This window comes from Lissotriton helveticus, chromosome 1_1 (genome assembly GCF_964261635.1).
Source record: "Lissotriton helveticus chromosome 1_1, aLisHel1.1, whole genome shotgun sequence".
NCBI classification, from domain to species: Eukaryota; Metazoa; Chordata; class Amphibia; order Caudata; family Salamandridae; genus Lissotriton; species Lissotriton helveticus.
In genome coordinates, this window is record NC_136057.1 from 1,191,356,492 (window position 1) to 1,191,381,366 (window position 24,875).

The 24,875-nt window shown below is 46.2% G+C and overlaps 1 protein-coding gene across 3 annotated transcripts in view; it reads left to right on the plus strand.

Moving 5' to 3' along the window:
- Window positions 1-24,875, plus strand: part of MAGI2 (membrane associated guanylate kinase, WW and PDZ domain containing 2) — a 2,996,284-nt gene that overhangs the window by 2,844,208 nt on the left and 127,201 nt on the right. For all 3 annotated transcript variants that reach the window (XM_078679471.1, XM_078679479.1, XM_078679488.1), the window contains one exon: window positions 7,688-7,844. In XM_078679471.1, the coding sequence (XP_078535597.1) occupies window positions 7,688-7,844 (157 nt within the window). The remainder of the gene's footprint in view (window positions 1-7,687; window positions 7,845-24,875) is intronic.

Below are 24,875 nucleotides of genomic sequence, written 5' to 3' on the forward strand. Positions count from 1 at the left end.
TATCCAACAAATCTGCTTTTGTGTTCAAATGTTTGTTTTGTGGAAAGCTACATGGCCCGATGCACGACACTGAATGAATGGTAATTAGAGATTAACATTAACCCAGGGACAGTTGATCAGATTTTGGAAAATAAATGGATGTGGTGTCCAAGCTGAAAAAATGTCCATGAACCCTCCCCACCCACACACACACACTCACACACACAAGGAAGCGCTTCTTTGGAAAGATTAACTTCAATAAATGTTTTTGGAATCTCCCACTCTCCAGTTGGCATGTATGCTGACAGGGGCTCTCAGGCCAAGGATCCGCTGCCCATGAGTAGTGCCAGAAGGCACCCCCTGGAGCTGCCCCCTGCAGGATGGGGGCTGCGAGGGCTATTGCTAAGCCACTGCAGCTGGGTGGAATGGTATGCATAGCTGACAATGTTTGGTTGGCTTATGTTTGATATTCCCATGTATGCAGTGTGTTTGTATGTGACATTTCAAGGTTTACGAGTGACATTGTCAGGAGTGAATTACATCCTTTTGTTATGGGTGATGGTTTAAAGGGGACTTGAAAGAACTGCAACAGCCTGAAACCATCACACAGGTGATCTGAGTAGTTGCCTATCAGACCCGATCCTGTGAACCGTTGAGTATGTCTTAAGTTGAACCTGGGAGCATTCCCTGTTGCTGCCCAGTCTCTCACTCTTATAGTCCAACCCTCCTTGCCACTCACTTTTTCATTCCTCGTTTTATTTCTCTCTCCCCTCTCCCTCTTGCCCACACTCCCTGTCTCATTCGTTACTCCCATTGGCTCTCTCCCCCCTTTCTTTCTCTTCCCCTGCTTGATTCCTAATCTTTCCTTCTCCTTTTGTCTGTTTTCTTCTCTCACTTCCCTCCATCCTACATTTGTCTCTCAATCTCTCTCCTGCAGTTGTCTCTACCCCCTCTCTTCTAACTTTTCCCTGTTTTCTGTCTCCTTCCCTCTAACTCTTCCCCCTCCTCCCTTTCTTTCGCTCAGCTCACCCACAATCCTTTGTCTCTCACCCCTTCCTCCTTACTTGTGTCATGCCCTCCCATCCTCCTCCTCCTTCCTCTTACACCACTTATCTCCTTTCTCTTGCTCCATCATTATCCTAAATCACGGTAAATCCTGTTAATCTTTAGTGTTCCTGACCCTTTTATTTTGAAAGGCTGCCAGTTAGTTAAAGTTTTGTTTCCAGACAGTCCTTTATTATGTGTTACACCTATTCTAGTTCTGACTTTTTAACCTACATCAAGTTGCATTCTGGGACTAGTAGTTTCACTTTTCAAGTTTCAGTTTAAATTCCTAATGTGAAAAATGATGTTAGACTTTGCTGAGAAGTGGGATGCTAAACATGACAGAGTCGTAAATTCTTTAAATTCGTAAGAGTCACTTGGCACCTGTGACAAGTGAAATATCTAACCTGGTTTTGTGAGAGGCTGTCTGAGTCGCTTCCCCCCAGGATTCTGCGGCCTCCCAGGAGATCCTTCGGAAATTATGGACTTCCTGCTCGGATATGAATCTGATCGCTGCACAGACCGCGAAGTCGGGGTTTGGGGGAGCAATGTTGAGTGGGAGAGAGGCATGTGACTATACATGTCCAGCCGCACCTGCTTTTAAGCATTGCCACCAGTAACAAGGGAAGAGCAATGCACGAGAGGGAAAGTAAAAGGCATAAATCATGACTTCTGACCCAGCAGAAAACCAAGCTCACTGCAGCCCATCCAAGGCATCAGGAAGGAAATAAACTGTGTCTGTGGGGATGCTTGGATTCTTGTGGCCACTGATATATAGAATGGGTCGGCTTAAAATCCAGGGAGTTTGTTGTTTTTGTTTGGGACAGGTGTGCTTCCATGAACCGGGAAGACATTATGTGTGTTCTAGTCTGAGACTTGTAGATCAACCAATGTGATTTTAGAAGTGTGTGAACCATGGGCTTCTTCTTTCATTAGAAGTAAAATACAATGCTGGTTTGATTGCTTAATTGTACACAATCATTTTTGCATTGCAGCAATTGAGTTCAGCTGTGAGCTTGAGCTGGAAGAAGATCGTGATCACTTACATGTTCAAACAGTGAGCCTCCAGAACTTGATATTTTTTATTTTATTCTAAAAGTTTTTAAGGTGCTGAGGAGAGCAGTGGGCTGCTGGCTCAGGCTGACGCTGTAAACTTAAATGTATGTTCAAGATGGTCGGATATTGAAGCCCTGAGAGTGACTGTGAGCCGCGACGAGTCGCCAGCAGCCAGTCCCGTCGTGGGGCATCATGAGAGGGGAGGGAATGGCGGCAGAGCGAGCAGCGGTGGGCTGCCAAACTAAATTTGAAATATAACTGCCACCCACTAGTGACTTAATTCCTGTCTTGGAAAATGGGCACAGTTTTGCAGTCATGTGATGCCATGTCACATGAATGCCGCCATGGTGCTGCAGCCATTGAGCGCAGCTGAGCCCTGACATGCCTGGCAGATTTGATGTAAACTTTAAATTGATCTCAACACAAACTCAATACCAAGGTTGCAATTCACTGCACAGTGTGCAGTAGTGCAGTCTAGGGCCTGACTGGGCATAGCAGGCACCGGGCATTTTCCCGGTAGGCCGGAAGGGTTGGGGCCATTTTAGGACTGATGGGGGCTGTTTTTGTAACTGGGGCCGGTTTTGCAGGTGGGCAGCAATATCGCCCCCCTGTAACAAAAGCAGCAGCAGTGTTTCCCAACAGCACTCCCAGGGTACTGTCTGACTTAATTGCCAGGGCTGGTTGGTGTTCTCAGTCTGGCCATCGTGCAGTCGGTCACACAGTCTTCAGCTGCCAGAGCAGCACACAGCCAGGGACGGACTGGGAACCAAAACCGGCCCTGGCAAAGTGCTCGGCCAGCCCCGCATCCCCCCCTGCCCCCGAAAGGGGGGTGGGGGGCCGCCGAGCGCTTTGCCAGGGCCGGTTTTCGGCCGTTTTGTTCCAGGGCCGATTTTGCAGCTATGCTGCAAAAACGGCCCTGGAACTAAAACGGCCCCCAGGGGCCCAAAACCGGCCCCCACCCGTGCGGCACACCGGGGGATTGCCCGGTGCCCGCTACGGCCAGTCCGGGCCTGCACGCAGCCCGCACTGCTTTGCTCAGAGTGCTCATAGCGGTACTCCCATCTCCCGCTGGACAGCAACTTCTGGAGGCCCTATAAACGCATGACTTTGCATTTTAGTTTGCTGATGTGGCCTACCACACTAAAATACATTAGTCCAACACCTGATGTGTGGTACTTGGCAGGGCTGGGTATGAAGATTGGTTTGTATTTGAGAGCCTATGGTGCCTTTGCACCAGCTGTGATTGAGGCTTATGTGGGTTGATCAGGTCTGCAAGGCAAAGTTTTAGAAGAGTCCCAGAACATATGGTTCAAATCTTTGACAAGATATGGGCCAGGGCACAAGCCAGGAGTGGTCGAAGGTCGATGGAATCAGCCAACTTGATTTAGAGAGTGGACTCCGTCTACTTAGCCCGAGGCCAATGTCTCCCTTTTACTATGAGGCTGACGAATGGCAGCTTTGCCAGTGCCAATACATTGTCTTTTTCTTTTTGCTTGTCTTCAGGCACATTGTTCCTTCTGCTACTCTGTCCAGTAATAGGAGGAGTGAGCTCTGCATCTAATGTGGTATGACTAAGATCCCGCCCCACAATTGTTAACGGTAATAAGGGTACATTTAGCACCTCACCTTGTTTCCAGAGCAGTGTCAAAGTGAGCCCCTTATCACTGGAGCAAAAACATATGCACTTCCAGTGTTACAACAAGTTCAGCTGATGAGCAGGGCCAGTTTTAGTGGCATGTAAGGGATCTGGTCAAGTAAACAATTTTCCCTTTTCATACCTCAATACAAGAACATTGTTTATGGAAAACATGTGAACTCCAGTTTGTGCGCGGACTGAGGGTGGGGGGAGCCACAAACCTCAGAGTGATATTATCTACCAGCCGTCAGCAGGCTGCATTATGGAGCCGGCAGTTTTGCTTTAACCCTTCTAAATGATTTCCATGCTTTTCTGGAAAATGATGTAAATGTCCACACTCCAAAAAAAGCACAGAAGTGCAAACCAAAACCTTCAGCCCTCTGGTACTCTAAAGCCCTTCTAGATAATAAAGGCTCCATGTGCAGAAAGGTAAGAAAATGGAAGAGAAAATAATACTCCTGATTACCTCATTATACTGAAGTACGTTTGTTCAATAAGCAAATGGCTAATCACATCAGCCACAGCAAAGGACTATAGAATCACCATCAACAGAAGCTCAACTCTTTTCAAGACAATCAAGTACTGCATCAGCCCCTGCCTGACCCAGCTGCCCCACACTCAACACACTAGTGCAATGGCATACACCTCTTCTTCAGGGAAAAGACCAATTAGCACATCAGTAACACCAACCCTGGTTCTTCTTTTATGCCCTCTCCACCTGGTAGAATGCCACAATGGTCATCCTTGAAAGCCCTGACTCTCACAGATCTGGTTGTATTACTCAACTCCCGCAAAACCAGTTCCCGTGAAGATCTCTTAACCCCATCCTTCAACAAAGCTCTCACTGCAGACGCTCGCTCAACTATAATCACAAATGTCAGTCATTACCCCACGCAAGGCATCGTCTCAGAAACTCTCAAGGCAGGCCAGATCTATCCACCTCTGAAGAAACCTACATTACCTGTGGCGACGTTGCCAACTGTCAAATCATAGCTCACCTATTGTTTGTCAGCAAGATCATTGTAAAATCAGACTATGCTTAACTCCAAGATAACATCAATGCTGACCATCTCCTCAAAGACTATCAATCTAACTTCTGATCATGCCGCAACATGAAAACTACTACCTTACACATCATAGATGATGCCCTCTTGACCACAGATGGAGATGACCTCTGTCTTCTGAGGTTGCTGGACCTCTCAGCTACCAGTTGACCATCAAGCCCACATACACACCCTGGAGTCTCAAATGGGATTCAGTGACAATGTCCTTCACTGGTCCCTCTCCTTCCTTTGAAGTTGACATCAGTTAGTTCACATGGGTACTTCCAGACCCAGAAAGATCCCTATCATCAACAGAGTCCCTTCAGGATTCATACTGTCTCCTATCATCTTCTACTTGTAAATGGAGTAATTAGGGGCACTACTTTCACATAATAGTATCATCATTCACCATTATGCTGGCAATACAAACATATTCCTGAAAATCTCCTCTCCTCTAGACATCCAGTGCCTCAAACACTGCACCTCATCCAGACCTGGATGTCCTGAAACTCAACCCAACCAAAACAGAATTCCTGTTATTTTCCAAGAAAAACAGCAATAAATAATATAAAACTGTCCCAATGACATGAATCTTGATGGGTTTGAACCACAACTTTCACTGAATGCCAAGTCAGTTGGATTTGCCTTCAACACCAACCTCCCTCTAAAGGAACTCGCCAGAAGATAATAGCTTAAAAACTATCCATGAAAAGATTGACTGTAAGGAGATTATAAAATATGCTAGATCGTCTAGGGTCAGGTCTCTCTGAATAAAAAGAGAGAATCTTAGGAATGTAACAAAAAGACTTCAGAGTATTTACACCTAGATATTTCTCCTAATTTTTTTTAACTATGCCTTGTCTCCGCTAGATTTTAGGGGGGAAAAAGCCAAATGCAGTGGCCGCTCATCTTTGCATTTTAAATCAACAGAATAATCAAGCCTCATCAAAAAAGACGAAGAAAAGGGAAGATGAAAAGATCATAGAGTAAAAGGAAGCCAGGCTATATGAGTTTGACTGACAGCCGCAAGATGAGTTTTACTGACGGCCATGGTCTTTTTACAGGATTGTCCAAACTGTGCAAATTTATTTAATGTACTCATGTTTTAAGCGGTATAATATGGATGTCTCAATACTAAATGGCAGTGAAGAAGCAGAAGGGTAGAGCATCTGTGGTTTAGAAAATGTTTTTTCTTGGTTACAATAGGGAGGTCATCAATTCTTTGCCTTTGGAACCTGCCTCTATTCTACCTTCTCTTCTATTCATTAACCATATGTGTCCACTTTAGTAACATCGGTTCAGTAAATTCTCATCTTACAAGTCATCCTGTGTCTCACACCCCATCCATCAAACATTATCGTGCGCTATTGAGATGCCTAGCCTGAGATAGCCATACACATTTAACTTATTGCTTGGTAAGCCAAGTAAAACTTGGAAGTAAAGGTCATTTTCACACCCTGTGTCACCTCCCATATTCCTTCCCAAAGTTTGATAAGTTATGGCATGCATCACTGAAGCCCATCTTATAAGGGAAGGCTGGTCATAAAGGCTGGGGCGGCTCACCAAGGGAGTGCTGTGGGCAGTGAGGCAGGGCAGGGGAGGGGCAGGGTGGGGGTATTGGAGTCCTACATACGACGGGCAGTAGTAAGGTAAGTAATTAAATAATTAAAACTATTTACCTTGCGCGCGCTGCATCAACAACTCAGCGATGCAGCTTGTGCAAGGTAAATAAGTTTATTTATTTAATTACTTTCCTTACTCCTGTCAATCATAGGTCGGACTCCACTACCCCTCCACCCTGCCCCTCCCCCGCCCACCTCACCACCCTGAAGCACTGCCTCGGCGACCCGCCACTGCATTTAGGTGATATAGCAAGTTCCTTCTGGGCAATAACACCACTGAATGGCTGGCTTATTTTCATGCACACCACAACTCTCTTCCTGAATTCACACAGACCTCAAAGTGCTAATATCTTCATGAAAAATATGTAGCAGCTCACCCAGGTCCTCTTGCACCACCCATGATTCACATATATCCCAGAGACTACCAATCAAAATCAAAGAAAATCCAGAAAAATGAAGGTAACGTATATCCAATGATGCTGCATAATGCCTAGTGTAGAGATCAAGGCACCCTCGGATAATTCTCAATACATCCCAGAGGGGGCTGTATGTCACAATACCACGTAGAAATATATTGTGCTACAAAAATATCACAGACAAAAGTTTGACTATCACAATTATTGTTAAGGTTGTCATGAAAGCAATTATAGTGAGCACACACTGTACCCCATCCTGGTTTAATGAAACATACCTGTGATGGTATCTTCTTTCCTTTAATTTTGATGGTGTTTATTTCTTTTGTATCTTATTTGAGTTTCTTGGAGAGTTGCAGGTAGCTTGGCAGCCACTGCAGGGACTGGAGGGAGGGTGAGTGGTGGATGTTGAGACGGTAATCCTCATGTTGGTCAGCGGGATTGTTTTAGGAGGGGGCAGAGTGGCAGACTGGTTGCACCAGGTGAGCCTTGGGTTCCATGCAGACCACAGACATCTTCTTCATGCCAGAAAAGTGTGACGGAGCCGTGACTGTGGCGGGAACGTGGCAGACAACAGTATACATTTTCTGCATTACATCTACGTTGAGTGTTTACAGATGTTGCGCTGTCTAAAATATAAATATGTTTTAATATGTGCACAACAGAGAAAAGAGTAGCATTTATATTCCGTCAGAGATTTCAGATTGTGGAAGTTACCTTCAATTTGCAACATGCTGAATTCTAATTATGAACAGAGAGATAAAAAGGCGACCAGACATATTCCGCAGAAGAAGCACACAGCAGAAAATGTGCACGCAGTGTCTACAGAACATTTGCCCTTTATGAAATGTCACATCTGACAGCTTATTTGACCTCTTATTTCCCATGACGCAGACCTGAACAGCCCAGCCTCAGCACCCAGCTCAGAGAAACAGAGCCCCATGGCGCAGCAGCACAGCCCCATGGCGCAGCAGAGTCCGGTGGCACAAAACAGCCCCGTGGCACAACCACCCCCTCCACAGCCACTGCAGCTCCAAGGGCACGATAACAGGTAAGAAGACTGGGTGGCATGCTGATGTGCCATAGGAAATTAAAAGAATGTCAATGTAGGTAAAACATACATCATGACAGATAGTTTCGTGTGCTGAATGCCTATATGGTATAAGTACTACTTATGTTCTTTAGATATTTACAATACACATTTTCCTTTTGAAGAATGGTTTGTATTTCTTTAGAACATTCGGTATCTATCTTTTTTTCTGAAAACTCTCATTATTATAAAAATGTCGCTCTCAATGTCTTTACCTATGTGCCCCTAAGAAAGGTCCTTGCTTTATGGTTTTCAAAAAAATCATAATACAATTACCTAAATATAAACTCGCTCTCTAGCTTAGCCCTCTGTCACCAACTACTCTGGTCAAGAGCCATTCACATATTGCCTTCCTCCACCACAGCATATAGAATTAGGCAATAGGTCATCCCACTTTAGCTACCGGCTCTTTTCACTTCCATTGCCAGCTTTTTGCAGGTGCACATCCTCCAAAAACACAGTGCACTTCAGTGCTGGAACAAGTAGGCCACTCTCTGGTTTTCTTTCAGCTTTCTTTTCATGCTTTGTATACATTTATTTTACCAATGGGACATTTTTTTACCTATTTTGTGCAAAAATATGCATGACACCTTATACATCAGCATTTTAAAATATGCAATACTTTCATACTTTTAATGCCTATTGCATATGCTTGCATTGCACAAATATTTTAAAAATGTGGAATAATTAGGCTTGCCAAGGCCAGACCTGTTGATACCTTCAAAGTGGAGAAACAGATTCTGAGGAAATGTGTTCTGAAAATTATGCTGCTGTTTTCTGCCAAATTGAGAATACTACATTGGGAAAAAGCAATTTTCTTAACTGGCCCAAAGGAGTCCAGAGGATGGGCAAATATATTCGGGTATCAACCAGTGGTTGATGCTTGGGTTGGTTGTGCAGATTGCAGAGCCAGAAACAAGGAGTGGGTGCAGGTACCAGAGAGCATGCAAACCCTGTAAAACACATCTTTGAAGGACAGGCACTGTCAGCTGTGTCCAAGATTGGTTGCATGATTTATATAAGAGTCCAAATTGATTCAGATGCAGGTTTGTTGGAAAAGGAACTGGGGCTAAGGGACAGAAGTCTGGCAAAGGAGGACTATCCCATCAGGCACCAAGCTTAGTTGATGACATTATCTAGTTTCTATGCTGTATCTTTCAGCTTTATACTTCCATTATGGTGAACAGGGAATTATCAACTGATTGGTAGTTGGTGTGTTAATAGTGGAACAGGGCTAACCATTACTTGACATGATTCAGGGGGGTTACAGGTGAAGGAGTTTGAAGTTAAAACTCTTTGGTCTTCTCTCTTTCTTTATATGGATCCCACAGAAGAACTCTGGGAGTGTATTAGGCTCTACAGTTACAAGCTTGACCCGAATCATGTTTGGCTTGACCCTGAATGGCAGGGATTTCACCTTAGGAGGCTTATTACATGAGTCATGGAGATGTTTCTACATTTAACCACTGGTAGTATACGATGTATGGTATGCAAGCCTCACAATAGAATGAAAATGTCACTTCTTTTCTGTGTGCTCAATGGACTCTAGACGATGGGATTCCCCCGAGAGCAAGTCATTGGTCTCTCCCTATATTATTATTAACAATGATTTTGGTGTGTAATGTGAAAAAAAAGAGAAAATGATTTGTTGGTGGATGATAGTCCATCAGACGTACTAATGCCAATATATTCATGTGAGGTCCAGTAATGGTTTCAGTAAATTAAACCTGAGCACAACTCCTGGTAGCTATGGCACAGAGCAGACAAGCTCAATTTAGGACAATATGTATAACATGTAGAAGTACCAAAACTGTTAAAAAGTTTTAAAAAAAACACAGCACAATAAAAATCACACTACTATTTTTAACAATATAAAATATTATCATTTTTCAAAAATGAGAACAATGTGAAAAAATCCAATAAGGGAAACAGGAGATATGAATTTTTAAAGTAAATTAAAAAGTAGTGTAAAAAAGAGCAAAGCGCCAACCACAGGCAACTGGTTGCACTAGACTGGAGCAAAGTTAAGGTTTAAGGCAGACCACAGTAGAGTGTGGCTTGGATACACAGGTCGGGTTGGTCTAGGTCGGAAAGTTTCATACACACTTTCAAAGAAATTAGAGTCCTTAGCACAATGGCTTGGCTGCAGGCTGGATCCGAAGACAGGCTCATTGACAAGGGTGAGATTTTGGTGAAGTTGCTGGTGAGAGTTGAAAAATCTCAGAGTCGGAAAAGTTGTGAGTACGTGCCCAGGGAGTACGTCAACGGGATTCTGTCAGCATCGGGCTCAATGAAATGTTCTACCTTCAGACTTAGACTCTTTAATGAAAGTTGGATTTCCTCAGCTGGGCAAGACAGCAGGCTGTAACCGAAGAGAATTCGAAGGTGACAGATGCTACTCAGAGGATTTGTTGCTACAAAGAAGAATGTAGCAGGAGCTGCCACAAAGTCAGGCCCACTGGTAATGCACCTTCAATGGATCAGCCTGCAGGTTGTCTTTGGTGCCATAGGCAAACATTTTGCAAACAATTGCCAAGTCCCAGGCTTTAAGATTCAGGGGTTCAAAGCCTTCAGGATTAGTGCTTAGGAGTCAGGGATCACTCTAACAGACACCAAAAGCAGGGTCCAGGGCAGGCCCTGTTGGAACTAACCCTTGGAGTCTACTTCTTGGCCCTGGGTTCCAGTGAGACCAGGACCAGACCTTGGTTTTTCTCCTCACAGGTCTTTCCAATAGCTGCAGTCCTTCTTCTGTCTTCCACAGGTCCAATAGCGATCTGAAGAAGGTCCCCTGGTAGTGCCACATTTATGCCGTGCGCTAGCCTGTGGATGGACATGACTCTAGGCCCCTCCCTAACTAATATGGGAAAAGATCTCAGGGCAAACCCAACCCACGTTTGCAACAATTTCTGTATACTCTACTGCAAACAATCCCACAGTGACTCTCTCTGCCTAAAATGAAGATGGAAGAGCCTTTTTTCCCCTTGCAATGCTCCTGTGCCCTCCCAGAGGCATGGCTAAGGAAATGAGCAACTCCTCCTCTGTGGTCACTAAAAACCTGTTCTGGGGGATGCTCCACTCCCCCTGGGTCTGATGCCTGACTGGCTAGGGAGACAAATGAAGGGAACAGGCCTGGGTGTTAGTCACATCTGCCAGTGAATAGGTAGGCCTTTTTGAGGTTAATTAAGTCCCTGGGCACAGCCCAGATGGTCACTGTATCAAAGGAACAAAACACCTACCTACACCCTAGGCCTTTGTCTCAGCTCTGAGAACTAATTCACAACTCATGAAATAATAAATACCAGCATTTGTAAAGTGCACAGCTACCTTCAGAGAGGTGTCCCGGCGCTGGGGGCCATCGGGAAGATTAAGCGAGCTATTGCCCAGAGTCACATGGTGCTGGGCTAACCTGCCGCCGGTGCTGAGGCTCAAACCTTGAAACACGTGATCCAGAGTCAGGCACCCTGGCCGCTTCGCCTGGATGACAGTTGGAATCTTATGCAAATAGGCTTCTAGAGGCTTTAGGCAGCTTGAAGGTGACTATGTAAATATAAAATATAAAATGCAATTCCGATTTATCAGTAAAGTGGACTTCTAATATATATTTTAAAAAGTCCAAGAATTAACTTGTTAGCTGATTCCTAGGTTGAGATTACTTTATTAACTTTAATATTGTATCCCAACACTTTTTATGGGACAGCTTCCCCATCTACAGTGAAAATAGATTTTATGGCCTTTGCTCTGTAAGGACATGTTTAACATTAAAGCTTTACGCATCCTGCTTTTAATTGCCATGGGCCCGTCTTTTGCGCATTTAAGGCCTACTTAGGGGTGACCTTTTAATATCTAAAAGGAAGATTTAGGCCTGTCAAAAGGAGGTATTTTGGCATGTCGAACCTGCACAATTTGCATAAACCTGAACAGCCTGTTTACTGGTGGCCTGTAGTTTTGTTTTGCACTGTCACTCTAGTGGTCTATCAATGTTTGTTTGTAGTCTACTTGTGACATTTACCTTACAGCCTTAGATTCACTTTGTACCATATACGTGGGAGTTACAGCAGGAAAATAAAATATGACAAATAGAAGTATAGCCAATTTGGACATGTTTTTGGGTTAAAGCACATGCACTAGGTCCTGGTTAGCAGAGTCTCAGTGTACAGAATCAAAGAACCAGCCATGGCAATTCAACAAAATGGGGGCGATCATGCAAAAAGAACAATTTTCCTACATACTTTCAATACTTGGAGTGTGATGGGCTTGTGGTACATTTCTAAGAGATAAAATATTTAAAATTACCTTAGGACATGGTGTATGAAGCTGGCTCTGAGTAAACTATACCAAAGTAAGGTATAGTGGTCGAGCAGTAAGGCTTTATCAGAGGGTAGTGTTAAGCATTTATTGTACAAACTCAGGAATGAAATGATGTCACACACTCAAAGACTGAACTCTGACCAATTTGTTTGTAAAAAAAAAATATTATTTAGTTATATTCGTTTCCAAGAACCAAGCAAGCTTGGTGTAGGTAAGTGTAAATGATAATTTTCAAGGCAGGTTGAGCAAAACAAGCAAGCTGAATAAAAATGACTTTGCTACAGGTTTGTAAATGGTCTGAATACAGTAGATTACTTTATAGAGAACTTTTTTCTACTGAGTGTGACATGCCTAGATATCACACTGGGACATTTCCTAGAGAAAAGGTAAGTAGATTTGTTTTTATATATTTGTAGTTTTCTTAGAGTTCCATACAAACCAGCTCCACACTTAAAACAATTTTCAAGAAAAACAGTCAATGCAATCCTACACAAGGAAATGGAGTTACAGGTAAGTACTTGGTTGTGGAAGTTGGGTTCCTGGGGTTAGAACTAGGGTTTCCCCAGGGTAGGATGTACTCTCAAAGCACCCTCAGCGGCACTAGGGCAGCTGGGTACAGAGTGCTGAGGCCCAACGTAATCCTATGAGGGACAAGGGGGCTCAGGTTAGTGGCTGCTTACGAGCAGGCCACAAGGTTGTGGGAGCAAAGCTCCTGGACTTAAGCTCAGGGCAAAGGGGGATCTGAGTTAGCACACAAGGTGCACGCAGAGTAGCTCAGGAGTGGCGGGGTGCAGGGTGCTGTTTTGGCATCAGGTGCCCTGTTGTTTTCAATGGGGATTGCCAGTTTTGTTTTTTAGCTGCTGGCTTGGTCCAGGAAGTCTTCCAGGAGAAACCAACAGCTGGGCAGGTAAGTTGGGGGGCTCGGGACATAGGTGCACCTCGGGTTCTCTTCTCCAGGGTGCAGGGCGGCAGGATGCAGAGGTGTCTTTTAAGGTCAGATTTCACCTTATCAGTTGGGGGGGGGGTCTCCGTGCAGAGGCTGCAGTCAACATCGTGTGCTGGGGACCTCGCAGGGACCAGTGGGCTACTCGGACTTGGGGGGTAGGCGTCTTGTGCAGTGGTGGTTCCAGGCATCGGGTTTCTTTGTCCTCAGCAGGCTCACAGTCTGTCTTGGAAGTTTCTTTAGAACAGACTGCTGTTCACAGGAGATATAGTCTTTGTTGAAGGTAGTCAGTCCTCCCATGGTTCTGGAGGTCACTGGCTGCAGGACAAGGCAACTTTTGGCGCAGGATCTCTGGAAACTGCAGATGGGCCGGTAGGGCTGTAGTCAAGTCAGTTCTTCTCTGCAGTCACCTATGCTGGGTATCTTTTTTCGTCCTTCTTCTTCGTAGGTTGAGGGAATCTGTCTCCTTCGTTCAGGGCTGCCCCTAAATACTGTATTTAGGGAGTGTTTTAGGGGTCTCGAGGTCAGTAGCCAATGGGCTAGTGACCTTAGAGTGACCGCACCCTTGGTGTGCTCACCCCATGTGGGGGAGTGGGCACAATCCCTAATCCTGATTGGAGAGTGCCTGCCATCTGCAAGATGGCGGGCACTGAAGAGTGGACTTCACCTGGCCCCCCCCACCTGAGGGGTGGGGTTGGCCGAGGTGGGCACACCTTCTGGGCTGTTCTAATTTTTACCGCCTGTCTTCCCGCTGAAAAGGAGGGAAGACAGGAAGAGGGCCTGCTCCAGATAGGAGAGGCTGGGGGTCACGTTACAAAGGCGGCAAGGCCTTTGAAGCTCCCCTGCCACAGGTGGCTCTTTCTGGCCTGTGAGAGGTGTGACCACCTCCGCCCAGGAAAGGCTTTTATTCTGGGTTCAGGGAGCGAAGGCTCCCACCCTAGTGTCCAGAAACATGTCTCATGTAGGCAGGGAACCCACCAGAGGCTGGTCGTATTTCAGGGGGCATCCCTAAGATGCCCTTTGAGGGCATTGTATAACACATCCCACACTGGCATCAGTGTGGGTTTATTATGCTGAGAAGTTTGCTACCAAACTTCCCAGAATTCAGTAAAGCCATTATGGTAGTGTGAAGTTTGTGAAGACAAACTCCCAGGCCATATATTCTTTATCGCTTTACTGCACTTACAATGTCTAAGAATGGACTTAGACACAGTAGGGGTACAGGGCTCATGCACCTGTACCCTCACCAGGGGCAGAGCAAGAGGGGTGGATGAGCTGTGCCATAGACAGTGGGTTGTAGGCATGGCACACAGGGATGTGTTCCATGTCGACTCTTCACTTTTCTCCGCACCAAAACCCACAGCCTGCAATAGCTGTGTGTTAAGGTAAAGGACCTCTAAGGGTGGCACAATATGTGCTAAGGCCTTTAAATGGCCTTCCCTGGTCACAATGCCCTTGGTGCCCATGGTATCTTTAACAAGGGACTTACATGTGGCCAGAGAGGTGCCAATTGGGGTACAAACGTACAGTTTTGGGAAAGAATAAAGGCCCTGGGAACCTGATTGGCAGGGACCCAGGGAACATCAAGTCAACTTGAATCATAAATCTGGCAGAAACGGGGGATACTGTAACAGAAACCCAACTTTCTACACATGGAAAGTACATGATTTTGCAAACTTCTTGGAAGATATTTCAATTGTGTTATGAATATGCAAGTAGACAGGTCATCCTTAATTACGGGTAACACATGCTGTCACAGTCTCAGATAGGTTGATGGATTGGACATCAGTTTCTGATCTGATTGATGCGTGGAGGTCAACCTATCCATTTAGATATTGAGTACTTTTTTTTTCACCATACATGATCTGTATACAAAATGGAATACCTTTTTTTGGCTCCCCACTCCTATGAGGTCTCGTACCACATGCTGAACATTTAGCTATAACAATCTTAAATCATAGTCCCCTATTATTACCTTTTCATTGAGGCAAATCAGGTACATCTCATCCTCACTGGGACAAACCACATGCATGCATTCATAACTGGTGATTACTCTACTTAACCTAATATAGGGGGCACAATTACGATGCCGTAGAGCATATTTCCATGAAAAATGCATTTGGCTTGAATGGGACACTTTAAAGTTATGTATATAAGAATTTTGAATTCAAATGTTTGGGCTCTTTAAGACTTGGTGATATACGCTTTGCATGGCAGGCATGTGAGTATGGTTTGTACAGTTAACTATAACGGGGAGTTCATGGGTTTTTCACTTTTCACAGCCATAACTGCAACTATGATTTTTAAGTCATACATTAAAGGGCTTCCAACTGACAGTCAAAGTCTTACCACCCTTTATTCCCACACGTCTCTCGATTGAAACATTACCTTCCATGTGTGGGTGAATCTAACACAAGTCATTGGAATGGGCCTCAACTGTAGGCATGTTAAGACCTCATTGACACTGCATTGACTTGAAATGGTGCCTGTCGCAGGCATTAGACTCTGGTACACAAGTGGGTCAGGAGAAGTGCTGAGCTCAGGCCCAAATCCTGCAGCTACCTATATTGACAGAATCCGTCAATTTGTAAAGCAAAATCATGATGTACCCCTTGTTGGGGCCTTTTCTTGTTGCAGGGGATTGATCCAAACACACAAGTAGGGAAGCATTTTTATTGAGAGACGTGTGAGAATTCTGCATAGCAGATATTTTGTGGATCTGTGCAGATTCATGAACTTTTCCTCACAGAAATGGGAAGAACATACCCAATTTTAGCCAAAGTTTAATGTTTGCAGTCCATTATGCATAACAAAATGTAGCGGGATCCATACAAGTTACACTGCCTTAAACTCCCTTGGGTGTTGGTTGGTTTGCAGAATTTACTGTATTTGGTAGGTGTTTTTGGCTGCTGGCCAAGGTCAGGCCTAAATTCTGCAGCTACCCACATTGACAGAAAGGAGCGGGTTTACAAGGAAAAAATCTGATGTTTCATTTTTGCATTTTGGAGTCTTTTCTAGAGTGGGCGATAGGCTAAGCTAAAGAATTTAATCGGGACAACAATGTGAAAGCTGGTAGGAATGTTGTCAATTACTGCAGATTCTGGAACTTTCTCTTCGAACATTTGTGTGGATAATCCGTGATTTCAGTCCAAATTTGAAGTTTGCAGGGCATTCCGAGTAGGTAACATAGTAGGATCTTTTAAATTCACACCACTGTGGACTTCTCTGGATGTGTTGTTTTAAGAAATTCCCTGGGTGCCAGCTGAGTCCAGGACCAAAAACCACAGCTACCTACATCACCAGAATAGGTCAATTTGAAAGGCAAAATGTTGATGTTTTCTTGTTATGTTTTGTGTTTTTTTTTCCTCATGGGCGATAGATCCAATCACACAAGTGGGGTGCCAACTTTAATGAGAGAAGTTTGAAAAACACAAATGCTATGTGAGTTGGTAATATCAATTACATTTCTCTCCATTTTTGGTTTCCCAATCCAAGCCTTGCACAGTGCAAGAAAAAAACTAATTTCACAAAATGGCATGGTGAACCACAGATTCATAAGTGGGCAAATAATTATTATTTATGCACTCATTATCTCAGGCACTTTTCAAAAATTCGATATTTTCCTTCATACCTAATTTGCAGTCATTAGATTTCACCATTTGATTTGATGCCTGGTAGCTATCCAATGAAAAAACATTATAAACTGCAGCTTTACTGGGTGTGTTTCCACAACTGGTAAAATCAGCCTTGGAGTTCCCACACCTGGTAATGCCAGGTGCAGCACTAGGCCACTTGGATTTGCCACCCCCTTCCGAGACAAAGCACAACAGCCATTTTAGAATCGGTCCCGAAGTATAAAGTATGCTTGAACCTGCAGTATAGGGTTTGCAATTATGTGCATGAAATTGGGTTCTTAATTTAGTTCCTGGTTGCTTGCTCACAATTCATGTTTGCGTGGACTACTTTGTTTTTCCATGTGTCAGAGACTGAATCATTCAAATTGACTCTGGCTGAAAGAGACACCTCTTGCATTGATTGCTGCCCAAACTGAAGACCATTTAGAGGATGAGCAAATGTCATCCTCCTCTCTTTCGTGGAGCGAGCTAAAAACAGCAGAAGTGTTTGTCGGTATTTTCTGTCACAGCGGGAATGTGTTTTGTTCCCATTTCAAGAATATCTGTGTTGTAGGTGGTAGGATTCCATGAACAAACAAAAGTCACCATTCTTGGCTTAGATATTCTGGCGCACTGCAAATAAACATGTTATTTGAGCAGCAGGGAGTATGAATGGAATTGGTCTTGTTACAGCATTTTGCTGATGCATTTCATAGACCTTGAATAAAAATATACTCTTGTCAAATATACAAACAGTCATGTTACCAATGTAGACATTTGAGGTGCATCAATCGACCCTATCTCTTCCCCTAAGGATATGACACATATATATTGTGCCTTGCTTTGATCTTTGGGAAGCCATGCAGAAGACTGGTGAGTAATCCAACCATTACAGACGACCAGTTGCTGAGTCCCAAACTGTAGGCAAGGAACACTTCAAATTGTTATACCAAACCTGGTAAAATGTTCTAAAGATTATCTAACAAATCCTGCTACGTCTCTAAGTGTATCCGGAATCTTAGATGAAGAATTGGCATCTGTACTTTAAAGACATTAGTTTGATCACATTTAGCCTGTGAACTTAGATTGGCCAATAGGTTCGGCTGTGTGTGATCTTAGCCTTATTTTGACAGTGCTATGGTGAGACTGAACTGAGTCTTAGCCTTCAGAGCAGGAAGCCTAAGGATGCTCTCGCACTACAGCCATGTGACCTCTTTCGGGGATCATTCCTCCTTAACGGACTGCTTATTGTGACAATTGATCTCGCCTCCATGCTAGTAATGGTTATTGTGGAAAATGCCCAGATCCATTCTGAAGGCAGAAACATAGATTCTGGAATTAGCAACAGAAAATACACTGAAGGTAAATGCCTTCACTCAGACGCATGATAGTAAGGGGGCATGTATATGCAGTCCAATTACTTTCACAGATTGTAGGTGATGAGCCTCCCTTTGGTGAGTGGATCAACTACTAATCCCACTTTGCGTGTTGAAAATGAATACCACAAGAGCGGTAATGCCTAACTACATAGTACATTTCTTTGCTCAACATGATTGGCTGCAGGATTTTTATCATTTTGAAGAGGCATGCAATGCTGCCATTTTGGGTGTGCATTGGTTAGGACATTCAGAGTGACTTAACTAACTCAAAGAGCCGTCAGATTAAAAGTAACCCACATGTGAGTTTTTTGCTGGAATGGTCATCAGGAAACCAAAAACTCATTAAAGGTCAAACGACCTAACACCGCTTTAATATTTATTTAATATTTACTGGAAAGAATTGTGTTTACAGTTAATACATGTTCTCCAAGGACCACTCAAAGTCTGATTTAACTAATTTATATAAAAACAACTTTTGTAACTGTTAGATCTGGGGGTCTCTAGTTGGCAGAGGTAGGTACCACTGTCCAAATAGGGACCCTTGCTTCTAGTCAGGGCAAGGAGATAACCCTCTGAGATAACCCCTGCTCACCCTCTAGGTAGCTTGGCACGAGCAGTCTAGGCTAACCAGAGGCAATGCGTAAAGTATTTGTACCAACACTCACATTAACACAGTTAAAACACCACAAACTGACTCCACAACAGTTTAGAAAAATAAAGGTATTTTAATCTAAACTACACAAGACCAAAACGACAAAAATCCAACATACACCGTTCAAGAATATGGTTTCAAAAAGAGTTCTTAAGGTTGCGTTAAAATTCTTAGGTTGCGATAGAATTCTCTACTGATGCGTGAAAAGTTCACAGTTGCGTCACGTTTACTCACAGTACCTTTTAGCTGCAACAAAGTTCCAAAAGCAGAAGCTGGTGCGGTGGAAAACAAGCGATGCGTTGCTCCTGAGACCCTGGGGAGGCGATGCGACAGCCCCGCTGCAGCAGCGGGCGTGTTGCGACGAATCCGGTCTGTATGGGGAGGAAGGCCACTTGTATGGATTCCGGTGCGTAGGTTCCGTAGGAAGTCTGTTCTCGCAAAGGCACGATGCGACGATCTCGTAGGGGCTGCGACGATCTCCGGGGCGACGATGCGCGGTCCAGCGGGGATCCTCTCTCTCGCAGCTCCTCGATGCGTTGATTCTGCGATGATGCTCGCAGCGACGTGATGCGGTCCGCAAGCAAGCGGTGCGGCGTTCTCACCCAGCGACGACAGGCTCTGCGACGATACTCGCAGCGATGTTAGATTCTCCCGCACCGGTCTGGTGCGTCCTGCAAATGAAGGGTGCGACGTCTCTGGCAGCGGCTTCAGGCGCTGCGACGATCTCGGCCTCCGTAGCGGCGAGAAACTTCTCGCACTGTCGGGGATGCGCTCCGCAAGCGAGCGATGCGACACTTTTCAAGTTCAAAAGTCACTCAAGCTTAGTTTCAAGCTTCCCAGCTCTGGTACAACTTCCAGAGGCCCCACAACTGGATCAAGCACTCTAGGAAGGACAGAACTCTCTCAGCAGAGTTCAGGGAAGCTGGGGGTGAAGTCCTTTTGTTCCTGGGACTTCAAAACAGGGAGCCAGCTCTACTCAGGCCCTTGGAGATTCCTTCAAGACAGGGGACACAGCTCAGCAGCAAAGTCCTTCCCCTCTCCTTGGCAGCAAAGCAACAGGTCAGTCCAGCAGAGCAACAGCAGGACAGTCTTCCTTCTTCAGTTTCAGCTTTCTCCTTGGCAGAGGTTCCTTCTTGATTTCCAGGATGATCTAATTTTCTGTTGTCAGGGGTCCTGTACTTATACCCCTAAAGTCTTTGTTCTCTTGGTGCATGTGGGCCCTGAGCCCGGTCTGAACCAGTTCTGGGTGGATCCTGAGCACTTTGTTTTGCTGGCTGCATCTTTCCTTTCAGAGTGAGGGGCAGGGAACTCAGCCGCCCAGCAGGGGGGTGGAGCCAGCATTGTGGAAGGCAGGCACAGCCCTATTCAGTCCAGGTGCTAACTCCTCCCACCACTCCAGTTGCAATTGCAGTCATTCAGCCTAGTACTGACTCATCCAGCCTCCTGGGGAATCCCCCAGCCCCTGTCACTCTCAAACCAGACAGTCAATACACAAACAGGCCCAGGCACACAGAAGGGTCAGACAAGAGAACAGCAACTTTCTAAAAGTGCTGTTCTCAAACACAGGATTTAAAAACAACCTTTCCTAAAAGATGTGTTATTAAATTCTGAGTTCAGGGATACTAGATACTTAGGTCCTATCTTGTTTCTATGGGAAGAAATGCTGTTAACCACTGTAGCCAGCATCCCCCATGTTAACCTATGGCGCAAGATAGCCTTACAGTAGTGAAAAACGAAAATGGCTGTCATTCACTACCAGAGCATGTCACCTGCACTAGTACATGCTCTACCTTTTACATACACTGCACCCTGCCCAGGGGGGTACCTTTGGCCTTCCCTAGGGGTGACTGATGTGGACAAAAAGGGAAGGGTTAGGCCTGGTCAGTGGGGACACTGACCAGGAGGACATGGCAGTTCTAAACTGCCCATAGGCACTGCAGTGGCAGGCCTGAGACATCATTTTAGGGCTACTCCTGTGGGGGGCACAATCAGTGCTGCAGGCCCACTAGTAGCATTTGTCATCACCAGCCCTGGCACACCCAGTGCACTTTACTAGGGACTTCATGGTGATACAAATATGCCAAACATGTATATCCAATCAGAATAATAATTTACATAGAGAGCATATGCACTTTAGCACTGATCAGCAGTGGTAAAGTGCGCAGAGTCCTATTGCCAATAGCCACGGGTCAGGAAAAATAAGGGAGGAAGAAGCAAAAAGTTTGAGGATGACCCTGCAAGAAGGGCCAGTTCCAACACAACCCCCTTCCAGCCTAAAGCCAGGGTAGACCAAACGATACCTCGATGGGATTCCCTGCTTAAGGCGATAGAACACGGAAACTGGCCCACACAGCAGGGCAGTCCTGTTCTACGCCGTCCTAAACCCAGTTGGATCACTCTATCCATACTCTCAGAGTCCACCATGCCAATCCATGTGGAAACCTTCTCTTCACCTGTGGACACCACCTGTGCAGCACCTAACCTTAATTTACTCACAGGTGTGTCCCAACAGACCGACAGCAAGCCACAGTGACCACCAACAGTGATCAGGGATGAGACCCAGGCCTCATGCCTCTCATGGCTCTCAAACCCCTGTGGCATCAGACGGTGGGGGGCAGTAGCCCCAGGTGCTTGGCACCCTTTGTCCACTCCCTCTCTTGTCATGTCAGGTCTAACATCCTGGCACTGACCCACCAGTCCTGGACCTGTATCCAGCGGCTGGACAGGAGGCTGTGATGGGCTTCCCCACACCCGGTCCTCCTCTTCCTTGGGGCTCTGTACCCTCCCACCTGGAGCGGTACCCCCTTCTAGAATAGCCAGGGCACCTGTGGCAGGTGTCCCGCACCATTCATCCACCAGTTCAGGGGTGCTATCCTGCAACTGGTTTTCCAGGTCAGGGGGGATACCCCGGGCCTGGCCCTCAAACCTAGGCTCCCAAGCCTCCAGGTCAGACAACACCTGAACCTGGCTTCCCCACCCAGGGACTAACCCCTGCAGTGGAACACATGCCTGGCGCACCAGGACTTCACTCACTGAGGTGCCTATACTGGTAGACAGTACCCACCTGGCCAACACAACGGTGTGGCCCAGTCCACCCCCCAGGGTGAGACTCCTGCCCTCCTTCCAGGGGCAACCCTGTCCACCAAGACAACCAAGAACACAACTTTCCTACCAGTTCAGGACCTCCCTCCAGCAATTGGTCTCTTAACTGAGGGTTTAACCCCTCAGGTTGTACCGGGGTCAGGGGCGAGGGCTCCCTCCCTCTGCACCCCCTTCCAGAGCGCTGCACCCTCCCTACTGGAGGGGTACCCCTGGGAACCATATTGGTCAGGACACTGGTTACAGATGTCCTTCCTTCCAGGTCAGGCCAATCCTGAACCTGGTCTCCCAACCCAGGGACCAAAACCTGCGATGGTGCATTTGCCTGGCACGCCAGGACTTCTGGGGACTCACATAGTACCCCCTTGAGGGTAACACACAACTCATGTGTACTGTGACAGTCTGCCTGGTGCAGATCTCCTGACCCCTGTCCACCTGACAGCGTGGGAAGATCCCCCAGGACAGAAGTGAGGTCACCATGGTCACTCACTGGGGACTCAGCCCTTCCGACTGGTCCCTGACCCATTGGTTCTCCCACTGGGGACTCCTTCCCCCTCTCACCCCTCAGTCTGGACTTCTGTACCCTCCCAAATGGAGCGGCACTGCCAGACACCAGAACTGATGGAGGCCTGGTTACAGGCACTCCCCGTTCACCAGACACTAGCAGATCCTCCTCAAATGGCCTACAAGTACAGTCTAGGTCCTCAACCTGGTGTTCCCTTAAGGAACCCTCCAGGCCCTGAGACTGGGTTTCGAGCACCGTGAGACACACCGTCCCACACTCACTCCTTCTCAACTGAGACCGGACATGAGCCCCTACACCCCTCCCACTACACTGGGACCTAACCGGGCTACACTGAACCTCTTCCACCTCACAGGTCTGGAAGATATCTAAGCCACTCCTTTTGGGATCACTCCCCAATGCCTCCTCAGACTCTCTGGAATTCACCAAGAGGTCTGCCTCCAACGCAAGCTCTCTGGGGTCAGAGAACTCACACTCCACCGGGTGTTGGCATAGCTCTGGAAAACAGGGACTTAAAATATGCTCTCCAACAAATGAATCACACAGCCCCCAACAGTTGTTAACCAAGCTACCCTTTGCCTCACCCTCCAGTGCCTCACACAAGTACCCCACACCACTCTCCTGAGACTGGCAAGACAGTATCTGACTGTCTCTGTCACACAACCCACACTCTTCTGGCTGGTCTTCACATACACACACCAAGGTTTCTACCATGGGGGAACCCCTCTCCCTGTACCTCTCATCTAGAGTCAGTAGAGTGTCCCTCCCACCACTAGGAATATGGTCCCCTGTGCCAGTCCCCCAATCTACTTCAGGGACACTGCACTCCACTGGAACTACATCATAAACCTGAACCCCCTGGTGTATGTCGACCCCCTCCCTCAAGTCAGGCGCCACATCTCTGGGTGTTTGTACCTCTCTCTCCGCACTAGTTATCATAATCATGCTGCCACCATCTGAGCTGGACTCCACCTCCAACTCAGCAAAGCTCACCTTTTGACCTACCCATGTTTCTTCTTCAGCTGAGACCCTCATGGCCTCACGCCTCTTGAGCTCCAACTCAAGCTTCCTCATTCTTAATTCATGGGCCAAGGTCAATTTCAATTCCTCCGGGGCACGGGCATTTTTGCTCTCCTCCGCCGCCCTTTCTCTCTCTTTATCCATTTCTAATTGCTTCAGCTCCATTTCAAGCCTCAACATTTCTAACTTATGATCTCTAGCCCTTTGGTTTTCCTCCAACTCCTCTGGGGAAAAACCTTCAGCTGAATGGTTGCTGCCAGCCCTTGAGGCTGCTCTGGACACAGGCAGATCCTGTGGCCTGAAACCATTCCTTTGTGCATCCTCATCCACTTCTGTATCATCTGTCTCCCCAGCCTCTTTGGTCTCCCACCAGGCCAATAAGGCCTCCTGTAGCTCCTCCTTCTTGGAGCGGCGCTTCATGGGACATCCAAAGTTCCTGCAGAACTGCCTGAGTTGACCTACTTTGTAATCCCTTAACATTTCAATATCAAACTCCAGTTCTGCAACATCACTTGCTGGTTTACCATTCAGAGACATGATGCTTGGATTCCTTCAGGGTTATGATCAAAAATAGAAACAAAAATCAAAAACTTAACCGTGGTATGCGGTGGCGTAGTGGTCTGCACTCACTAGTGATGTACACCAATTACTGTGGGTCAAGTACAAATACAAGTTCAAATCCCACCGCCTGACCACCAATGTTAGATCTGGGGGTCTCTAGTTGGCAGAGGTAGGTACCACTGTCCAAATAGGGACCCTTGCTTCTAGTCAGGGCAAGGAGATAACCCTCTGAGATAACCCCTGCTCACCCTCTAGGTAGCTTGGCACGAGCAGTCTAGGCTAACCAGAGGCAATGCGTAAAGTATTTGTACCAACACTCACATTAACACAGTGAAAACACCACAAACTGACTCCACAACAGTTTAGAAAAATAAAGGTATTTTAATCTAAACTACACAAGACCAAAACGACAAAAATCCAACATACACCGTTCAAGAATATGGTTTCAAAAAGAGTTCTTAAGGTTGCGTTAAAATTCTTAGGTTGCGATAGAATTCTCTACTGATGCGTGAAAAGTTCACAGTTGCGTCACGTTTACTCACAGTACCTTTTAGCTGCAACAAAGTTCCAAAAGCAGAAGCTGGTGCGGTGGAAAACAAGCGATGCGTTGCTCCTGAGACCCTGGGGAGGCGATGCGACAGCCCCGCTGCAGCAGCGGGCGTGTTGGGATGAATCCGGTCTGTATGGGGAGGAAGGCCACTTGTATGGATTCCGGTGCGTAGGTTCCATAGGAAGTCTGTTCTCGCAAAGGCACGATGCTACGATCTCGTAGGGGCTGCGACGATCTCCGGGGCGACGATGCGCGGTCCAGCGGGGATCCTCTCTCTCGCAGCTCCTCGATGCGTTGATTCTGCGATGATGCTCGCAGCGACGTGATGCGGTCCGCAAGCAAG